At 38.4% G+C, this 22,922-nt stretch overlaps 1 protein-coding gene across 7 annotated transcripts in view; it reads right to left on the reverse strand.

The window, feature by feature from the left end:
- Positions 1-5,398: 5,398 nt before the first annotated feature.
- The window catches only part of LOC5571016 (SHC-transforming protein 4), a 40,509-nt gene continuing 22,985 nt past the window's right edge, over positions 5,399-22,922 (reverse strand). For all 7 annotated transcript variants that reach the window (XM_001653396.2, XM_021855245.1, XM_021855246.1 and 4 more), the window contains 6 exons: positions 12,387-12,457; positions 12,075-12,312; positions 11,584-11,871; positions 11,374-11,521; positions 11,086-11,300; positions 5,399-7,518 (listed from right to left, as the gene is read on the reverse strand). In XM_001653396.2, the coding sequence (XP_001653446.1) occupies positions 7,327-7,518; positions 11,086-11,300; positions 11,374-11,521; positions 11,584-11,871; positions 12,075-12,312; positions 12,387-12,457 (1,152 nt within the window). In that variant the 3' untranslated portion in view covers positions 5,399-7,326. The remainder of the gene's footprint in view (positions 7,519-11,085; positions 11,301-11,373; positions 11,522-11,583; positions 11,872-12,074; positions 12,313-12,386; positions 12,458-22,922) is intronic.

Genomic DNA, 22,922 nt, shown 5'->3' on the forward strand with positions numbered 1-22,922 from the left:
CCTAAAATATATCCAAAAATAAAAAAAAATCGAAACTGCGTTTCTGGAGAAAATCGATTTTAAAAATTTGTTTTTGATATAAAAAATAATCTGTAACTTTTTTTTACCGTGCATATTTTTCTCCATATAGTCCTAAGCAATACCTACAACTTTGTAGAAGATCTCAAATCGATCGGACAAACCGTTTTCGAGTTACAGTTTTTTTTTTAAAGATTTGCCATGCATTTTCCGATACGCCCTTCTCAAAAATAAGGCGAGGTTCAAAATGGCGGTCTGAAAGTGCATAATGGCATTGGTCATAAAGAATCTGTATGCAAATTTTCAGGCGATTCAAAAAATACAAAAATAATCGGGTTTGCGAAACGGCGTGGAACCGCTCTCTAGCATTGGTACGTTGATCTTAAGTATTCATAGAAAATTAATACTATGCAGTAGATTAGTTTATACAATGGAAAAGAATTGCGACAATTATACAAGCCAGTTTGGTGGAGCCTTTTAACGATTATTAGATTTGAGAAAAGTGTTATGTATTATATTTTAACGAACGTTACGTTCTCCAATACATTTAAAATTGGGCAAAAACACTATTCAGAACCAATGATCTCGTATTTATTGAGATTTTTAATATGATAGAGCGGTATAGCGCTTTATTCGAAACAATAATCGATATGCACTGCGTTTATCAAAAATAATATAATAAACTTTTTTTTCAATATTTGTTGTAACCTGAGGCAAAGTCGAAGCACATCTGATATAGTAGGAATTTTTTTTTTTTTTTTTTTTTTTTTAATTTCTTTATTAGTATCATTCCAAACATTACATTCATTTCTTATATCTAGGTGTTCTGTGTTATTTGACAACACTATCATCCTAATTTGGTAAAACAAATTTAAGATTTAATTAACATTTTGGTAACAACATATTACATTTCATTTGCCGTAGCAGTTCAGTTTTATTTTTTACAGGTGATTTGATTTCACCTGCTTATAAGAGAAAAAAAAAATGTTTTTAATATACTTAACCTAACGTAAACTAAACATATAACGCATTAATCGTGGCAATAGAAGATTGTAACGATTTTTGCCTGAAATTATTAATGATTGTATTTGACATTTGTTCCAATGTTTCAACATTGGATATTCTATGTAACTCATTGGTACTATACCAGGGAGGAAGCCTCAGAATCATTTTCAAAATTTTATTTTGAATTCTCTGCAGAGCTTTCTTCCTGGTATTACAACAGCTAGTCCATATTGGTACAGCATACAACATGGCTGGCCTGAAAATTTGTTTGAATATCAACAGCTTGTTCTTAAGACAAAGTTTTGATTTTCTATTAATAAGGGGATAGAGACATTTTACATATTTATTACATTTGGCTTGAATGCCCTCAATGTAATTTTTGAAAGTTAAATTCTTATCTAGCATGAGCCCTAGATACTTAACTTCATCTGACCAATTTATTGGAACCCCTCTCATCGTGACAACATGTCTACTTGAAGGTTTCAAATAAAGAGCTTTTGGTTTATGTGGGAATATTATTAGTTGAGTTTTGGAAGCATTAGGAGAAATCTTCCATTTTTGCAAGTATGAAGAAAAAATATCCAAACTTTTTTGCAATCGACTACAGATGACACGCAGGCTTCGTCCTTTGGCGGAGAGGCCTGTGTCATCCGCAAACAAAGATTTTTGACATCCCTGAGGTAGCTCAGGTAATTCAGATGTGAAAATATTGTATAATATTGGTCCCAAAATGCTGCCTTGAGGAACACCAGCTCTTACAGGAAGTCTTTCAGATCTGGAGTTCTGATAATTAACCTGAAGTGTACGATTTGACAGATAACTTTGAATTATTCTAACAATGTATGTTGGAAAATTAAAGTTTTTCAATTTTACAATCAAACCTTCATGCCAAACACTGTCGAATGCTTTTTCTATGTCTAGAAGAGCAAGACCAGTAGAATAGCCTTCAGATTTGTTGGAACGGATCAAATTTGTTACACGTAAAAGTTGATGAGTGGTCGAATGTCCATGGCGGAATCCGAACTGTTCATTGGCAAAAATTGAATTTTCGTTGATGTGGGCCATCATTCTGTTCAAAATAACCTTTTCAAAAAGTTTACTGATGGAGGAAAGCAAACTGATTGGACGATAGCTTGATATAGTAGGAATGTTTTTCATATATTGACTGCTTAGATTTCTGAGCAAATGTGAGTAACTCAAAGTTGCTCGATACGCATAGCCTGTTCAGAGCAAGGCTGTCCTCCCCCTTGTGAAATTGTTACCATATATTACGTTAGTAAATAGTCACTTAAAAGACAGAAGGCGAAAGAAAAATATATGTTTTGAAGGATACTCTTGATGAACGTGTTATAAAATGTTCAAGAGTATCAATGCCAATAATTATGGGAGAACTGAGTTTGGAAGAGCAGCATATGATAAAAAAAGAAAAAATCTCTTATGCAAATGTAAGCAAGTGTAATATAAATAATTGTTGAATCAGTACAACAACAAAGAGCCGCAAATGACTTCAAGAAAGTAATACGTATTACCAATTAAAATGTTTTAGCACACCGTTGGTTACCAAAAAACCATGACTTCCGATACCATCTTCTTCTATCTGGTGTTACGTCCCAACTGGGACAAAGCCTGCTTCTCAGATTAGTGTTCTTTTATGAGCACTTCCACACTTATTAACTGAGAGCTTTCTTTGCCGATTGACCATTTGTGCATGTGTATAATCGTGTGGCAGGTACGAAGATACTCTATGCCCTGGGAATCGAGAAAATTTCCTTTACGAAAAGATCCTCGACCAGCGGGATTCGAACCCACGACCCTCAGCATGGTCATGCTGAATAGCTGCGCGTTTACCGCTACGGCTATGTGGGCCCGATACCATAAAAAAATATATAAACCAAATAATTGATCAATCATTGGGACGCATTTGTCAATCCTACTCATCAGCGTTGTGCGAAGCTGATTGATTTTTATGTCACGATTCGGCAAAAAGGCATTCGGCACAATGACCGGACATCGCACAGTGCGTTGCTCCATAGAGATAAATAAAATTTCAAGTTATTTTATCCGGCGATAATAACTATCCACAGGTGTTTATAGATATCATCCGTTACTGAAACAAGTATTTATAAGCTTTACAAAGCACTAAAACACCCACAACAATCGTCGAAGTAGCAGAAAAAAAAAACATATTTTGTCGCATGTTTTCAGCATTTCTTTCAACTAGCACGGAGAGTGTTGAAATCAATCTATTCAATCAATATCTCAAAGAGAACATGCCTGAAGGTTGGTAAAGCATATTTGATGTGATAAGAACACCAATTTTAACTTTGAATATGAGAAATCGGCACGTTGAGTTGGCTATGAAACCAAACTTATGAAATACTAACATGTAACTTTCATTACCGATTCAAAAAAAAGTTCCAGCGAGTTCCACCCTAAATCACGCACAGACATGTTTCCTAGAGTGTCCTCTTAGAGGGCTGAAAGATACAGCTGCAACTCACTGCAACTCTTCGAGATTTTTGACTATTTTTAGGTATACCCCTTAACCAGCACAAGTATGAAAATGAGTTGTTTGTGATTAAAAATCCGAATATCTTGATACGCTATGTGGTCTCAGCTCAACCAGACATTACACCAGAGCAAGTTTATGCTTAAAATAATATATTTTAAATGTGGTTTCGAAGATTTTATTCCAATTTTATACTAAAACCTGAAAAAAAATGAAAAAAAAAAGAGATTTTTACATAAAGGCGTTTAAGTCACTTTTGCAGCTACGAGTGAGAAGAGACATATTTAAAAATAACTTCTTACATCATTATAAGCAATTAAAGCACAAATTGTAAGACTTTTGACCAGAAACAACTTTCTCTTCTATACCAAGATGCTCATATGGCCTGATCTTCCAGTTTCGATTTATGCCCCGCATCTCCATACATTCAACGCACTGTGCATCGGAGGGAATCTTCCATAGATTTCCCTAGAATTTCCTCCAAGATTCTCATTTATAACGTAAGAATTAACAAAAAAGTCTGAAAATAACTTCAGGAATTATTCCAAAGTTTCCTCATCAAATTATTTGAGCAATTTCTTAAGTTATGTTTAAGACAATATTATTAGAAATTCTTTCGGGTATGCATCTAGGGAAATTTTATCAAGGAAATATTTTTTTATCAGGATTTTTTACATTGAGTAACCTATGTTGAAACTTGTGTAAGTTCAAAAGTAATCATTGATAAACTCCTACAAGGATCTCTGCAAGAATTGCTGAACTTTTCTACGTGATTTTTTAGATAAAAAAATATCTGCATTATATTATGCATTCTAAATCATGCTAAGTGAATTACTCGAAAAACATCTGTGAAGGAATCCCTGAAATAATTCGTGTAGGAATGATCAGAGGATATGCTGGAATAATTGCTGTAGTATCAACTGGTGTGGATTCTTAACGTTTGAAGAATCCATGGAGATTTAACTTAAAAGTTACCCGAGTAATGTTGTGAGTAATCCTTGAATGAAATGTTGAATACATTGAGAAATTCCTGAGAGAGTTCTCAAAACATTTCTTGAAATAATCCGTGTGGGAATTTTTGAGCAATTCCAGGGAGTAATCGAGGATGCCTAGAAAACTAACTTAATTAATCGGCGTACATTTTCTTGGAAAAATTCCAGAACAAATTTCATCAAAAGCTTTTTCTGTTGATTTTCTTACCAGAACTACTGTAGGAATTTTTGAAATGTCTTTAGTCTAACAAATGGAGAAATCGGTGGAAGAATTAGTGGAAAAAGGAAGAAAATTTTGGGTTCAGTCCATGGGTAAATTTACATAGTACTCTCTTTATTGGGAACTAGTGGTCCCGACAAATTTCGTCTTGCCATCAAGTAGGCTGTTGTAAAACGCTATTGATCGTCCCATACAAAATGACAGTTTCGTTCACGCTCGTTTTGCCAATTTTCTCGGTAAATATCCTAGGATTGTTATACACATAAACACGTCGGAACCCTTGACGAACAAAACGGAGAAAGAATCATTCAAATCCGTTGACCCGTTCGTAAGCCATTTCGTGACATACAAACACCATTCCTTTTTTATTTATATAGAAGATTAGCGGATAGTAGCGTTGGTGTGCTCAAGGATATCCTGTAGCAAAATTATGGAGAAATTCCTCTAAGTATCGTTGGAAGAATTGGTAGAGCAATCTCTAGGGAAAAATCCGAAGGAATCCCAGAAAGAACTCTACAAGAATTCTCTAAAAAAGCACTAGACGTATCTCTGTTGATTCCGATGCATCTAGCTTTAAAACATAACATCTGTCATCTACAACGGAAGGATTGATATTCACTGTACGGTACAAACAAAACACCCTCTAAGCAAACGTAAAGTTAAACTGTGTTTTAAATATTTATTTCAAGCATTTGTTTGCTTTCCTGTTTCATATAGTAACTTGATAAATGTTGCATCTCATTTAGGTTTTGCATTTTGCCATTACATCTGGTAACGTGCAAAGATATCCATTTTGTTTATCAAATAATACGTTGGTAATAATAATGAATGGTTGAATCTTGAATTGGAAACAGTTTGTTTTGTTCGTTTAGTCCTTCATTTGCTATTGTTTCTGTACATGTTTTATTAGCACTTTGACGGATAAATAAACTTTCTCGCGCACATCAGTCATACTAGTTCACTGCCTTGAATACCAGATTCATCGCCACATGTCCGCATTCGTTATGATTCTCGCATTTATGCATTCAAGTCGAAACCACAGTCACAATTTAGTTACGTCAAAAATCTTGCGCTCTTTTTGTTAATCGTACTCACAGGAAAAGAGTTTGTGCTAAAGTAAAAAAATGCAACCTCATTCGAGTTGGATAGTTGAATGTAATTGTTTGTTGTCCTTGCTTATTGTTTTGTAACTGTATGGAATCTAAGAAGGTATTTTTGCGTTTTTTCGTCCGTATGTAATTTGTTTATTTGGACTGTAAGTATATATATTTATGTAATTTTGCATAGTTGTGCCCGTTCCGTTCAATGTAGTTTGACATAAAATTATTTGAAATAAAAACAATCACAGATTTAGAGATAGACGATTCATTTATGGCAGTTCAAGTCAATATACAAAAACCAAATCAAAAACAACATGTGTCAAGCTGTTATTTCTAGCTTGAAGTCTGAAGTTTAGCTCTAGAAACGCTAATACACTGGGGCTATGCTAACACTATAGGACCTTATGTCAAAAGAAAGCCAATAATAAGACGAGAAATAGGAATCTATGACAAAAGGTTGAAAGGATTGAAGGTCAAAATACAAGAGGTCGAATAGAAAAAACGTCGAAACGGAGAAAATTGTTTGTTTGTTTTGATAGTTTTCACCGAAGCAAACAATTTTCGTGTTCTGGTCAATTCTTTTCGGCGTTTTGTCTTTCGACCTATTGTCCCTAAGCCGCTGTGTTGATCCCCGATTGGAATTTATTTCAGTACATTTAAAATATCAAATCTAATTATTTTCGTATGTATGGCAAATATGATTGATACAAAGCAACTGATAGCTTTTGAAACGTTTTTTTTTCGAAATTGTTTTATGTCAAACGACGTTGTACAAACCGGGATAACCACGATTTGTGTTGTCGTTAGCGTTGTTCAAAACGGCCGCTGCCCGGTTGTAGTAAAATATGACAATCGAAAAAATAAATACTGTTACCCAGTTGGAATTCATATGTCCTCTTTGTAGTTTTTTTTTTGTTATTTTATCAACCAACAGCACTGGAATTGATAACAATATATAATTATTATATTTTGTTTGTTCTTTTTTACCTCTGGTAATAGTAGTTGTATGCTTATTTTTTGTTCGTCATAGAAGAAATCTACTAACTCCTAGTAATTTTAATTTTTCTGATTTCATGCACCTGCTTGCGGTTGAATATATTTGTATTTATAGATAATCTTTTGTTAATCTCTTGGTTTTTCACGTTTCATGCCAAACATTTTCACTCTCCCGCCAGAATCATACTCTACACCAGTATCAGATCATAAATAACTTTAGAAGTTGCTTTCCTTATTCCCTTGTTTCATTTGATCGATACGATAGTAGTATAAGTGAAAAGAAAATATAGGATCTATAGAGTTTTCATTTTACAGTTCTTTGAGTTTGTGTTTTATACATAGTTTTCCTACAGTGGTTTACTTTTTCCCTTTTTTGTAACTGCCACCACTACTGCTGCTGCAGCAGGCCTGTTGCTGATGTTGATCCAGTAGCGTGCTGCGCTCCGGAGATTGACCCCCGTGAGAACAGCACTGGCACTCGCACCCTCAGTTGAGCTCCAAATGTTGCTGCTGTTGAGCTTGCTGTTGTTGTTTCGCCTTCGACAGAAGGTCCGTCGTTCGCAGAATCGGATGCCTCAAGAGGAGGGCACTTTCGGCGGAAATAATCGGCAGCGAGTTCGTCCAGTGGTAGTTGATCAGATGGCTTATGCTTTCGAAGATTCGATCTTTGGTTCGTACCTTAAAAGAGGGCAGATTTATTTGACGTGAACAAAAAACGTAACAAAGAAAGATTTCTTAATTTTTTGAACTCTCAAAATGATAGACAAGCTTTGTTCCATAAGTAAATTGCATATAATACGCTTCGGATCCCATTTAATCTTTATTTGCCCATTTGTCGATTCTTTCATTCATTCAACTTCATAACATAACCAGTTTTGAAAACATAACAACTCTAGTTTTAAAAATCGCACTACACCTCGAAAAGAATTGAATCGAATTACTTTTTATTAAAACTATTTTCTGTCGTAGGCAGGTTCATCCCCAGTCGAGAACAGGAACCGGACAAGCCTGAAGGCCAAACAACAAAAAGCTAGGTGTATAATATAGAGCAACTTCTTATGCGACTAACGTTCAGAGCGGACAAAAGATTCGACAAGTTTAAAACTACCATATCACGGGACTACAAGAGCTAGTAGGTTACAATCACATAAATTGATCAAAAACGCTATATTTAAATCTTAAAGTATAATCCGGCGTCATTTGTGAAGGAGATAAGTGCCGCCTCTGAGGTAACGTCTTGCAGAGCTTCTCGAATGCTTCCAAGAATCCCATGCATCTGTTTGAGGCCATCATGGGCTTAACAGTTGCGGATAAAATGGTCTGCATTAAGTCAGAGTGGACAAAGAGACATTTTTCATATTTTGAGAAAAATAGACTTGGACTTTGACAACACTTCGCAATTTTTTTACTCGTAATAAAATTAGTTAAATATTTCCATAAAGTGATAAAAATTTCATTTTCATTTTCATTTTGCAGCGTTTGGTGGGGCAATGAGAGCGCAAGTCAGTCCAAAGCCGGGGGAAGGGATAGGTAATGGCCGTAATAGTCTATGCGGACCACTTGAACACCATCGGAAAGGATAAGAAGGGTTGGGGTAGGGTATAGGGAATTGGAGAAGACTTGACACAGTAATGCTGCAAAATGTAAATGTGCTGAAAGCAATTTAATTTGAGTTTTGAAGTTTGATTTGACTTATTAAAATTCCAAATAGATCGGCCATTGTACAAGTAAGGAAGAATATGCTGATCGCTTTCTAGAAATTTTATAAACAACAAAATAGTAACAATATGAGAGTGATGCTAAGGGCTGCTGATGGCACGATGCGACGCTTTAGGAGATTTTGATACTGAATGAACATTACTATAAAGAGCGTAATTCAATCGATGGTGATAACTTTACAAACTTTATCTGTTTTTGCACTGATTAACGATGCTGATTTATATAAAAATATTTGATATTATTAGTTCATTTGTTTGAGTGATCTATGAGTTAATTTTACATACCCTTGATGATGATACATCCCTGACCAGAAATATTCTATTTTGAGCATCCTTTTCGAAGCTATTCTATCCAGGTATCCATGTACTGCTTTCAATCCTGAAATTATTCTTATTGTGCATGCTCATGCATTATATTAGTGATGCTCATAATCATGCAACAGACAAGAAGGAGAGAAAAAGAGAATATAGGAACAGTGATTAGTAATGAGTTAATTATGTAGTTTTGTTAGAATTATAAACAATTAAACAGTAGTAATGAATAGCTTACAAAATGACTTTGCAGCATAGCTGAGCCTTTCGGATCGTAAGACCGATGTATAAACATAATTTGTTTCGAAATTGTCCGCGTGGTCTTCTAGTGCCCCTATTAGATAAGAATCATTCATAGACATACATACCGAATGCTCGCCATGACCCTATGACCAACATTTGTATATGTATAGCCTTAGCTGATGTGGCTTTTCTAATAGGTAGTTCTTTCACTCATTGATTGTCTTCAAAACCTTGTCAAGTATAGAAAATTGATTTTATTTCATTTATTACTATATTGAAGCTACATTGGACTTATTATTTTATGTTTTTATCACTATTGATATTATAAAGGCCAGAATTCCCAGTGAGTGAAGAATTTTATAGTACTAGAACACCATAGAAGATCGCTAAACATTACCTAATCATGGAACGGCTTTTTGCTCTATTATTTTAAGTAGATGCTATTGATCTCCCTTTGCTCCTATCCGCAACCCGGTGCACGCGCCCTGTTGGTTTTCGAAAACCTCGTAGAAGATTACAAACCGTCAATGGCATTCCCAATTACTACCCCACATTGCACATTCAAGGGTCTAATTGTGCTCCTAACCCACCCTCAGTCTGTAATCTTCTCGCCAGTTTAGAATTATATTTTCCCGAAGTGAAAGCAATTTTGATGAGTGATAGCGCAGTGCAGCCCAACTGCATAGTACAGTAGTTTAACCAGAATCTTTAGGTCAGAAGATAAAATCTAAATTTTGTAATAATAAGGTTGCCATTGCTTTGAAATTTACCCAACATCTAATCAAAACTACTGACAACAGCGATCAATTATCAAAATTCATCGCTCCCTGGAAAATATAATTCCAAGCCCAGGGATATTTCCATAAAGTGATAAAAATGAAACAAAAACAACTTAATCCAAATTTCTAATGGAACGATTTTTTGATGCACCAAGTGCGCTTGGTCCACTCTGACTGAAACGGGGTTCATATATGTAAGATAAATAGATTAACAACATGTATGTTGAAAACTAGTGAGATTGAAATAAAACCGCGGCTTTCCAAGTCATTTAACGATTTGAACACTTTTACGGATGTTCCGGATCTTCCAGTTAGCCCCCCAATGGCCATATAGGGTCTTATGCACTCAAATCATTATTTTTGTCCATGAATGTTGAAAACAAGTGAGATTGAAAAAAACCGCGGCTTTCCAAGTAATTTTTAACGATTTGGCCACTTTTACGGATGTTCCGGATCTTCCGGTGAGCCCCCTAATGGCCATATAGGGTCTTATGCACTCAAAGCATTGTTTATGTCCATGTATGTTGAAAACTAGTGAGATTGAAAAAAAAACCGCGGCTTTCCAAGTCATTTTTAACGATTTGACTACTTTTACGGATGTTCCGGATCTTCCAGTGAGCCCCGCAATGGCCATACAGGGTCTTATGCACTCAAAGCATTGTTTGTTTCCATGTATGTTAAAATTTAGTGAGATTGTTAAAAAACCGCGGCTTTCCAAGTAATTTTTAACGATTTGACCATTTTTACGGATGTTCCGGATCTTCCGGAAGGCATATTTCAGTTTTTCAAGGAAACTTCCATGGAAGTGACTCCTTAAATTACTTGAACATATTTCATGTTGCACGATTGACTGTTCCTACAAAACTTGAGTAGTTAAATGACAGTTTAGTATCATAAAACTATTCAGGAAAGGAAGTTGATCAATTTTTTACCCGACTTGACCCAGGAGGACACCGGAATAACTCCGGCCACAGGCAAAATTTTGGACCGCTTTCCCCAGCATATGAAAATGGAAGAGTTTGAATTTTATACAGTGAAAAAAGTTTGCAAATCGGATAGAAAATAGCTTCACGAGAATTTTTTGATTTTTTTTTCTTAACCCGGTCGGATACGGGTTAAATAGAAATACCAGAACGGTAAAAGCATGTCTTCATTTTGACGAGTCACCCGAACAATGCGCCGTAACAACTTACTATCCCTTCCGGATCGATGAGCAACAGATGCTTAGGTAGATTGTTCTGCATTCCCGTCAGAACATATTGACCGGGCGTGCCGGCCGATTCCCGCACCAAAAAGTCCCCATCGTTCTTCAGGAGATGCTCGCTTTGCGCCCGACTGATGTTGCCGTGGTACCACGATTCAGTCAGTAGTTGAGATTTCTGGATTTCTGATGAGATTGTAAACGGTTCTGTGTTTGGCGTAAAATACTCAGATTTAGGTATACATGCTTCAAATATCTAAGATTGGGAAGGACAACTTACGCATATCAAAAACATCTTTCACAATCGAACTGGAAGATACCGACTTATTGCTGTGCGAATTGGTATTAGAATGTTTGTCGTTCACGTAATCGTGATTTGGAAGGGGTGTATTCAGATCTATTAAGTTACTCGATATCCTTTCTCGCGTCTGTAATAAGGCAGGGCAATTACTACAATTCAAAATTCATTCAATGCTACAAGGATACATACTCTGACACTGGAAGAACTGTGCGACTGCGAGGAATGGTCGTTTTCTGTCAGTAAATCAGGAGGCATCTTGTCCGGTAGATCGTTATAGTACTCTTTGTCGGTTTTTACAAACTCCCGAAATTTGTTCTGCGTTTCCGGTTTGTTGAAGAACTCTTTGTACCGCAGTTCGAAAGCTTGACCGATTGTGGCTATCAGGTCCTGCGCAACTCCACCTCCACACTCCAGTACGTAACACGCCCGCCACTCCGACGTGTCCTTCGCTACGTATGCTACAAAGTCCAGCGTGTCCTAAAATCAAAGGAATTCGGTTTGAAACGTTCGGTTATTTCAAATCATTCAAACTGGGAGCAAACACTTGGCATAAGGTCCTTTGGCATACTCTGAATTATATCCCTTCTTTTAAAAAAAATGCCTGTTTTTGATGAAAAATTTCATGTCAATTATGCCAAAAAATCCGTTATGCCAAATGACCCAGTCCTATCCAAACTCACCGTATCACCGCCGGAGGCGAAAGATATTCGGGGCATATCGTGCTGGGCGACTAGACAGTGGATCGCCGTATCTACACTAACTAGCGAGAGGTATTTACTAGACACAGTCAATGTTACGTTGGTACCGGAGTTTTGCATGTTCGGTGTGTCCGCTATGCACTGCAATACCCGTTTGTCGACACGCCGCTTCTTTGAGGATTTTAAACTAGCCGCTTCACATACCCGGTTTATGCACTCTCTACAAATCGAACAATGGCCAATTAGCTTCAAGGCTGTTTCGGTTACAATGTGCGTTGTGAAATGGATACTTACTTCGCTACTTGGGATCGCGTGGTGAAATCTAGTGTTTTCATTGAAGCTTTGATCTCTAAACATCCTATGTACTGTAAAGAAGAACAATCGAAAAAGAAGAAACAGCATTCTTAGTATTTGGTTTGTATCACTGTGATATTCTTCGATCTATATTGGGTATGATTTTATTTATATGTACAGGGTCCAGCTATGAAAAATAATACCTCCACTATTGGTACATTGTTCCTTTAGTTACGGTATATTTTTAATTTGTGTTCCTATAGTTGCGGTATCCGTTGTTTTCTTATGGGATCCTCCACTATAGGAACACTTTACCGCAACTATTGGTACAAGCAAGTAAAGTTTTAGCAATTTTAGTGATATTTCATCAGTGTTAAAGCAATTTGAACGCTCTTTTCAACTATTACGTGTATCAACAAGCCAATACGTCGGTTGACAGTGTCGGTTCTGTGGTTAATGTAATAAAATCAGTGAAAACGGCACTACCGCAACTATAGGAACACCCACAATTAAGGGAACAATTACCCTACTGTAGATCGGGGGTGATTTTTTGTTATATTGTTCACAGGAAATCGGATATGGTCAATCTAATTTTAACAAAAATCTGTTCTACGTTGATCTTTTTCAGTTTCTGAAACAATAATTAACAATTCATGACCGACAATTGAAAAGGCCTCAATTCCAAAATGTAACCAATTCAGTATTCTGCTGATTTGAGTGTATAAGAGCCTATTCTTACTAAAACATACAATAGTCAATCAAAAATATGCATAAAAGTTGAAAAAATAACATTTTTCTAAAAGGCTTTCCGCTAACCAGGATTTCATCGCAAATGTGGCCTTCTCTAAAAAAGGCCTCATTTCTATATCTGACTGAAGCCGAGTTGAGGCCAACTGACCAACAACAAAATTGCAATGTAGATTGTGAAATACGTTCCAAATTTACTAATTATACTACGGAGCGACTTGTATTATTTTACACAGTGATTGCCGCAACGGCGAACATTATAAAGTTTTCCGTCGGGTTCCTGTAGACTGATGTATTTTATATCATACTACCTAAAAATACCTGTGTGAGACTATCTGTACTTCACAACATATCAACAAAAACACGATTTTGTTTCAATTGCATGAAAAATAACGTTCAAATGCAGTATTATTTCAATTGATCCAATATTTCCATACAATTTATCGATGACAAACTCGCGTAGCACATATGTACATCATGTTCACGGATGACGAAGGATTCAATCAATCACATATTTAATCGACCGCGCGAATTATCTCTTGCTGTAGGGATTCCCATGTACTTTACTTCACCACTTAACACTATTCTACACTTAAATTTTCTTATTTCATTATAAATTTTGAATGATTTTCAAAAGGCCACATCTGAAAATGATGAAAAAAAAGCCACAAATAGGCCTTCAAAACAAAGACGTCAACTCACAAGCCTCATCAGTGTCGGACGGCGTCTATGGGCACAAAACAAAGGGACTCAATAGCTTTTGGTGAAATAAAAGCTTAATTTCCTTCAACTCGTTTTTTTTTTTCAGTACAGGCCTTTTCAATTGTTAGTCTTGAATTGGGGAAAAACATCACATTCTGGGGTAAAATTGATGACCGTAACAAAACAAGTTTAGGAACAAATATTTACCTTATCCGATAAAATCCCTTGAATCTTAAAAAGGTTGTAGTATTCTTACAACTGATAAACTAAAAAAAAATGTATACATAAATTTTGAAATTTTGCATCATATTCCTGGAATTGAGAAACTTTCTTCAGAATAATCACGTTTTTCGTAACAGTGTCCTAAAATTTTCAGCAAACTTTTGTTTTTGTTCAACAACACCATCAAACGTGTTTGAGTGACTATTTTTACAAATTTTCCGCTCAAATGACGGGTTTTTTTTATAAAACTTTAACTTAAAATCAGTTCTTCGCACCACTGATAGCATTTCCATTTGAGAAAGTCCAGGGAAGGAAGTTGATTTTCGTCAAGTTTTGCCACAGCAGAACATGGAACGGCAGACAAACGTTTCCCAGTCTACCATTGGTGAACTTACAGCCATTCATTCGTCTTCTGGAGGAAGCGAATCCCGCAAGCACGTTTGCCCCAAAAGCAATAAATGCAAAAAACTCGTGAAAACAGTTATGGGGCCATCATTATCCTACGCAGTATGGCAACGCGAAAGAAACGAGATGCGGAGGCAGCAGGTTCGTGAACATCAATGCCCAGAAGAATTAGAAGAATCCCGTAATCGACACCATCGCGAGAAGGAGTTGGTTGACCTGTTGAAGCGTTCCGAGCAACAGCGGGAGCAAGACAGGTTACGGATGTAAGAAATTTAAGCTATGCTAACGAGGCAACATGAAATCGAAAAGGAGAACAATGTGAAGAGAAAGCGAGAAATGGAGTTAATAAACCAACTGAAGTATAGCAAGTCAGTATAAATAGGAGAGTAGGATCTCTCCAGACTCCATATGTAACTCCAAAGTTAGGGCCAAGACCAGGGATGGGAAATGTACTGTAGCAAACATTTACCACCTCGACATTCACATTTTTCTACACGACCATCAAAATGCAAAGCAAACCATGACCGTTCAAAACAAAAAAATGTCACGGCTCTTCAAAACTGTTATCTTCTTCTTCCCAACGTTTTTCAAACCCGACTGCGAAATGACTCAAGCACAGTGGTGACGCGATTTTTGCGGTTTTCGGGGTTTTGCATTTTTGCTCGATAAAGGCAGCATAAATTGAACTTGTTTATATGTATCGCAACGGAATGACTGTGCTCTTGCTATTAGCGCTAATAGATTTCAATTAGTTGAAAACATTAAAAAATATTAGCGTTTGAATTATTTAACATTTTTTTTCAATCATTCACCTCGAGATGGTTGCCCGAAAACGGTCATAGAGGAGAGACAAAAATAGTTAAGCAGTGTGTGAACCGTTGGCAGCGCAACACCTGATGGTATTGATGCTGCTGCTGCTTTGTGTTTTGGATGACTGGCAGAATCGATGAACTGTGGTAAATAGTGGTCACAGTTCCCAAGCCTGGCCAAGACAGCCAGACTTCATTCGAGCCGAACCGGCGCAATTCGGCCTCTTCGAGTCCGCCTATCCTCAACCGGTATTACAAGCTTCTACACCTCATCAGATGGCAGCAAGGCAAGTTATATCGAGAGTGTTGCTCTGGTGACCCTATCGAATGGCCGCTTTTCATTAGTAGCTACGATCATTCTACCTAGGCATGTGGCTACTCCTCTTCAAAAAGCCTGCTACGTTTGCAACGATCTCTGAAAGGTGCAGCCAAAGCAACTGTTAGTAGTTTTGCATCCGTCTACAGTGCCACTGATCATTTCGACCCTTCAGAAGCTGTACGGGAGGCATGAACAGATAGTGCACAATCTTGTAGCTAAAGTGCGTAGTACGCCCGCTCCTAAAGCAGAAAGACGCTGATCCAGCTCTTTCAATATTGCGCTTGAAGGTGTCATGCGGAGAGCAGACTTAACAGTCGAGGCACGATTTTCACGAGATCCAGCCAATTTGTTTGCTTCGCGGACGACATGGACATTATTGGAAGAAAATTTGAAACGGTGGCAGATTTTTTCACCCGCCTTAAACGCGAAGCAACAAGAGTCGGGCTAATGGTGAATACGTCGAAAACAAAGTACATGCTGGTAGGTGGAACTGAGCGCGACAGGGCCCGCCTAGGAAGCAGTGTCAAGATAGACGGGGATACCTTCGAGGTGGTGGACGAGTTCGTCTACCTCGGATCCTTATTGACGGCTGACAACAACGTTAGTCGGGAAATACGAAGGCGCATCATCAGTGGAAGTCGTGCCTACTATGGGCTCCAGAAGAAACTGCGGTCAAGAAAGATTCACCCCCGCACCAAATACACGATGTACAAAACGCTCATAAGACCGGTAGTCCTCGACGGGCATGAGACGTGGACTATGCTCGAGGAGGACTTGCAAGCTCTTGGGGTTTTCGAACGCCGAGTGCTAAGAACGATTTTCGGCGGCGTGTGGCGGCCAAGGATGAACCACAAGCTCGCTCAATTCTCTGGCGAACCCAGTATCGCTAAAGCTGGAAGGATACGCTGGGCAGGGCATGTTGCAAGAATGCCGGACAACAACTACATTATTACTGTGAGCTGCTCAGCCTTCAAAAAGGTTTCAATAGATATTCGGTGGAATTTTGTGAAGGAAACCAGGCTATGCCGCCGTTGTTTGGTTTCCCATACTCGCTGGCCATGCGAAGGTGAAGTCGGCGGAATCAATAGTTGCCAAAAGCGACACCATCGACTGTTACACTATGAACCTGTCCAAAAAAAAAAAAAAAACAAGCACGTTAAATTCTCGAAGAAACAACAGTACGGACAGGAGCGATGAATTTGAAACTGGGCTACTTTGGAAACATGAAATAATTGAGTTTCCGGGCAGTATACTAATAGCTGAGCGTCGATTAAGGTGAAGATGAATCGAAGCCAAAGTTCAAATTTTCAAGAGCACGGATCTGGATAACCAAACATCCGTTTGAGCTGAAAACCTAATCGATTGGTCACCACCAGCTAGTGACCAATCGATTAAGTTTTCAGATTGAAAGGATGTTCGGTTCTTCAGATCCGTGCTCTTGAAAATTTGAACTTTGGCTTCGATTTATCTTCACCTTAAGATGCCTGGAGAGACGCCTAGAGAAGAATCCATAGCTATGCGATAGCACCCAGTAACCTCATACACCCAGTAACCAATGAAGAAATGTCGAAGTTTGACCCGCAACGCACTTGGTACCTTCCGTTAGGAGTGGTACTCAACCCTAACAAGTCCGGGAAAACACGGGTCATTTAAGACGCGGTAGCAAAAGTTGGCGAAACACGGTGCTTCTAAAAGGACCAGACCTCTTAACACCGCAGCTATCTGTAATGTTTAAGTTCCGTGAGCATACAAGAGATATTCCTTCAAGTCGGAATCCGTAAGGAAGATCGTAGCGCGCTGTAATTTTTCTATCGCAATTCTCCCAGTGAGCCGATGGAGACGATGGCGTCTGACGTTGCTATCTTCGGAGCAACTTGTTTTCCAGCTCAACGACAATATGTGAAGAACATTATGCATGTCAAAAGCATTATATCGACGACTACCTTGATAGTGTCGACACTGAAGAGGAAGCCGTTGAGTTAGCATTGGAGGTGGCTAGAGTCTACCAAAAGAAGGTTTCCTTATCCGCAACTGGGTATCACATCGATCATCAGTCCTTGAAGCAATCGGTGAAGTGACCCCAGTAACAGTGAAAAGTTTTTCGATGAACAGTCAGCGGGTTCTTTGGATGTCGTGGCTACCGAGCGAAGATGTGTTCTGTTTCACAATCAACTTACAAAAGAACCTGGATGCTGACAATGAGATTGTGCCGACAAAGAGAATAATGCTAGACTTCGTAATGAAAATATACGATCCATTCGGGCTAGTGGGCTCGCTAGTTATACCAGGAAAGATATTACTCCAAGCCGTCTGGAGAGCTAAAGTGGATTGAGGCGAGTAAATTCCCGAAGTTCTGTTCACACGCTGGAAACAATGGCTGCAGATAATGGATTCAAATAATAATTTGAATATTTTAAATTGGAATGCTCGTTCTCTGAATGGTAAGGAGGACGAGCTGTTTAATTTTCTTACAGCTAATAACGTGCATATAGCAGTTATAACCGAAACTTATTTATAACCTGGATACAAACTAAAAAAAGATCCAAATTTTTTTGTTTATCGTAATGATCGACTTGATGGGGCATGTGGGGGAGTTGCAATCATCATTCATAGGCGTATAAAACATCAACTGCTTTCGTCATTTGAAACTTAAGGTGTTTCTGTTGAAACACAGCTTGGTAAATATACTTTAATAGCTGCCTATTTGCCTTTTCAATGATCTGGACAGCAAGTTAATTTGCTCCAAACTGACTTGCGAAAATTGACTCGCAATAAGTCAAAATTTTTTGTCATTGGTGACTTTAATGCCAAACATCGGTCATGGAATAATTCTCAAAGTAATTCCAACGGCAGAATTTTATTTGATGAGTGCTCTTCAGGATATTTCTCAATTCAATACCCTGATAGCCCTACATGTTTTTCCTCTTCTAGAAATCCATCTACGATTGACTTGGTCTTAACCGACTCTAGTCATCTTTGTAGCCAATTAGTTACTCATGCTGATTTTGATTCTGATCATGTGCCTATTACATTTCAAATATCCCATGAAGCGATTCTCAATCCTATCAGCTCCACTTTCAATTATTTACGAGCCGACTGGAATATATATGAAACGTATGTTGAATCTAATCTTGATGTTAACATTTCTTTAGAAACTAAACTTGACATTGACAATGCTCTTGAAACTTTAACAAATTCCATTGTTGAAGCCAGGAGCATTGCAATTCCAAAATGTGAAGTAAAATTTGAATCCGTGATTATAGACGATGATCTTAAACTCTTGATCCGTCTTAAAAACGTGAGGAGAAGGCAATTTCAACGCACTCGTAATCCTGCTATGAAAGTTATATGGCAGGATTTGCAGAAAGAAATCAAGAAACGTTTTGCAGATTTAAGAAACAAAAATTTTGAAAATACAATTTCTCAATTGGACCCTGGCTCTAAGCCTTTTTGGAAATTATCTAAAATCTTGAAAAAACTTCAGAAGCCAATACCGGCATTGAAAGAGGAAAACAAATTATTGCTAACTAATTGCGAAAAAGCTCAAAAACTTGCTATGCAGTTTGAAAGTGCGCACAATTTTAATTTAGGACTTACTAGTCCAATTGAACATCAAGTTACTCAGGACTTCGAAAATATTCTCAATCAAGAGAACGTTTTCGAAAATGCCTGGGAGACTGATTTGGAAGAAGTGAGAACTATTATCAAAAAATTCAAAAATATGAAAGCTCCTGGCGATGATGGAATTTTCTACATCCTCATCAAGAAACTTCCAGAAAGTAGCTTATCATTTTAGTTGACATTTTTAACAAATGTATTCAATTAGCATATTTTCCTGACAAATGGAAAAATGCTAAGGTTATTCCAATTTTAAAACCAGACAAAAATGCTGCAGAAGCTTCTAGCTATGGTCCAATCAGTTTGCTTTCCTCTATCAGTAAACTTTTTGAAAAGGTTATTTTGAACAGAATGATGGCCCACATCAACGAAAATTCAATTTTCGCCAATGAACAGTTCGGATTCCGCCATGGACATTCGGCCACTCATCAACTCTTACGTGTAACAAATTTGATCCGTTCCAACAAATCTGAAGGCTATTCTACTGGTCTTGCTCTTCTAGACATAGAAAAAGCATTCGACAGTGTTTGGCATGAAGGTTTGATTGTAAAATTGAAAAACTTTAATTAGTGGCTGCTTGGGCACGTCAGGAGTTAATCATCAATATTAACCTCCTTTTCCCGAGCAGCCTAGATAGCCGCGTAGTGTCGGTAGCGGTTGTTTCAACTGGCTAAGAATTAACACTACGGATTGCCTGTTCCGGTGGTAAAAGTCCACCTCACAGGTGACCCCTAATTTATGGTGTGATGCGTACCGTGCCTAAGAATGAATGGTTAGGGGGGTCTAAATAAAACCTAACCGCAAACGGAGCCTGTGGGGTACCAGGGCGCCCTCCACAGTATTGAGTCCTTCCTGTGCTACCCGGAGCAATGGTGCAGGTGACCTTGTGTTTCTCCGAGATAATCGGCTGCCCTTCTTCAGTCTCTATCTTGAGGCTTAATAAGGGTGGGATTATGAATATGTTGACATTTAATTTAAATTATCACCTATATGGATTCGCATTATGCGTTTTACACAGTGTATTCTGTGCTCTTTCGCCTTTGGCGACTTTAAATAGATACCGATCTGGTTTTTTCGTTGCTGGTCTTTTTCGTGCTGAGATTGCAAAAAGCTTAATCCTGCCTAGTTTGGGTAGTGGCTACGGTTAGGTTAGCTCAGATCAATCTTCAGCATAAAAGAACAGCAACGATCAATCTTTGCAGACTCATGCAAAATGGTGCAGCCCAAGTGGCGCTAGTTCAAGAACCCTACTTTCGTAGAGGGAACTTCTATCTAGGTAACCTTGTGGACCCAGTTTTTGCTACTTTTAGCAAGCTTGAAATGGCAAACTCGCGCTCCATGCCCCGCGCATGCGTGCTCTTTAATAAAGCAATCGTTGCTACACTCATTTCTGAGTTAACTACCAGAGATGTATGTGCTGTCACAATCGATGTTTCTGTTGGTGACCTCAACAGGAAATACGTCTATTGTTCGGTATATTTACCACATGATGAACCATCCCCAACGGATGACTTCAAACGAGTTGTCGTACACTGCGTAACAAAAGGCCTTCCGCTGATTGTGGGCAGTGATGCCAATGCTCATCACATCATCTGGGGCAGCTCGGATATCAATTTGAGAGGCTCCAGTCTGATGGAATACTTAAGTAGTACAGACCTTGGATTACTTAACATAGGCAATCGCCCAACCTTCATGGTTTCTAATAGAGAAGAAGTGTTAGACATAACGCTCTGCTCGAATAGAATCAGTCACGAGTTGACGAATTGGCATGTATCAGATGAGGAATCATTATCTGATCATCGCTACATCTTCTTTGAACATTCAAATGTAACTGCGCAGACTTTGCGTTTTAGGAATCCCCGGTCAACAAACTGGGAACTCTACATTGAATTGGTTGCGACCAAATTTCATGGATATTCTCCGTCCATTGAAAATCCAAGTGATCTGGATGATGCCGTTGATACTACAACATCCTACATTATGGAAGCTTTTGAAGAAGCATGTCCTCTGCGGTCTGTAAAGACTACAAGAGGGACCCCATGGTGGAATTCCGATCTGACTAGACTCAGGAAACAATGTAGAAGGAGTTGGAACAGACGCCGTTCAGCTGGATCAGAGTCGTTCAAGTCAGCTCGCAAGGCTTACAAGAAGGCTCTTCGTTCTGCTGAACGATCCGGCTGGAAAAACCTTTGTACAAATGGTTCCAGTTTGAGTGAAGTCAGTCGGTTGAACAAAATTCTTGCAAAATCTAAGGATTTCCAAGTGAACGAAATTCGCTTACCTAATGGTGACTTTACTTCTTCCGATGAAGAAGTTTTAGAATGTTTATTCAATACACACTTCCCCGGATGTGTGGACATAGCATCTACGGATGAATCAAATGTCTTTTCATGTAGTTACGAGTCTCTGGCCTCGGCTCGCAGTATCGTAACTACTGAATCGATTCAATGGGCACTTAATAGTTTTGCTCCTTTCAAATCTCCAGGAGCGGATGGGATTTATCCTGTTCTGCTCCAAAAGGGATTTGAGTTTATCAAACATGTTTTGAAAAAGCTACTTGTAAGCAGTTTTGCTACCGGGTACATTCCCAAATCCTGGCGTGATATTACTGTAAAGTTTATCCCAAAAGGAGGACGTGCGTCGTATGAGGAAGCGAAGAGTTTTAGACCAATCAGTCTGACCTCTTTTCTTCTGAAATGTCTGGAACGGATTATCGATCATCACATCCGTGATGTTTATTTGGCAAACATGCCTCTTCATGTGAATCAACATGCTTACCAATCTGGAAAGTCCACTGTGACTCTTTTACACAAAGTTGTATACGATATCGAGAAAGCATTCGCTCAGAAGCAATCGTGCTTGGGTGTTTTCTTGGATATTGAGGGTGCCTTTGATAACGTGTCTTTCGATGCCATATTGGAAGCCGCACGAAACCATGGGCTACCTACAATGATTACCAATTGGATTCATCAAATGCTCAAAAATCGACATCTCTTCTCGACATTGCGTCAATCAGCGATTCGAAAATTGAGTGTTTGCGGATGCCCCCAAGGGGGAGTCTTGTCACCACTTTTGTGGAATCTCGTAGCAGATACGCTATTGAGGCAACTCAATAATTGCGGTTTTCCAACTTATGGATTTGCCGACGACTATCTAGCTCTGATAGTTGGTATGTGCATAAGCACCCTATTCGACCTGATGCAAAGTGCTCTTCAGGTAGTCGAGAGTTGGTGTCGCCAATATGGCCTTTCGGTTAACCCGAATAAAACATCTATTGTTCTTTTTACGGAAAGACGAAACCGCGATGGAATTCGACCTTTACGTCTTTTTGGCACTGAGATTAATGTGACTGATCAAGTAAAGTATGTCGGAGTCATTCTAGATTCCAAACTTTCATGGACACCTCACATTGATTTCAGAGTCAAAAAAGCTTGCATGGCCTTCGGTCAATGCCGGCGAACCTTTGGTAAAACTTGGGGCCTCAAACCCAAATATATCAAATGGATTTACACAACAGTTGTTCGACCAATATTGGCATATGGATGTCTTGTGTGGTGGCAAAAGGGCGAAGTGAGAACAATCCAATCAAAATTGGGCCATCTCCAAAGGATGTGCTTGATGGCGATGTCTGGTGCGTTCTCTACAACTCCCACAGCAGCGCTCGAGGCCCTTTTCGACGTTGCGCCACTACACATATATCTTAAACAAGAAGCA

Source organism: Aedes aegypti, chromosome 3 (assembly GCF_002204515.2).
Source record: "Aedes aegypti strain LVP_AGWG chromosome 3, AaegL5.0 Primary Assembly, whole genome shotgun sequence".
Lineage (NCBI taxonomy): Eukaryota > Metazoa > Arthropoda > Insecta > Diptera > Culicidae > Aedes > Aedes aegypti.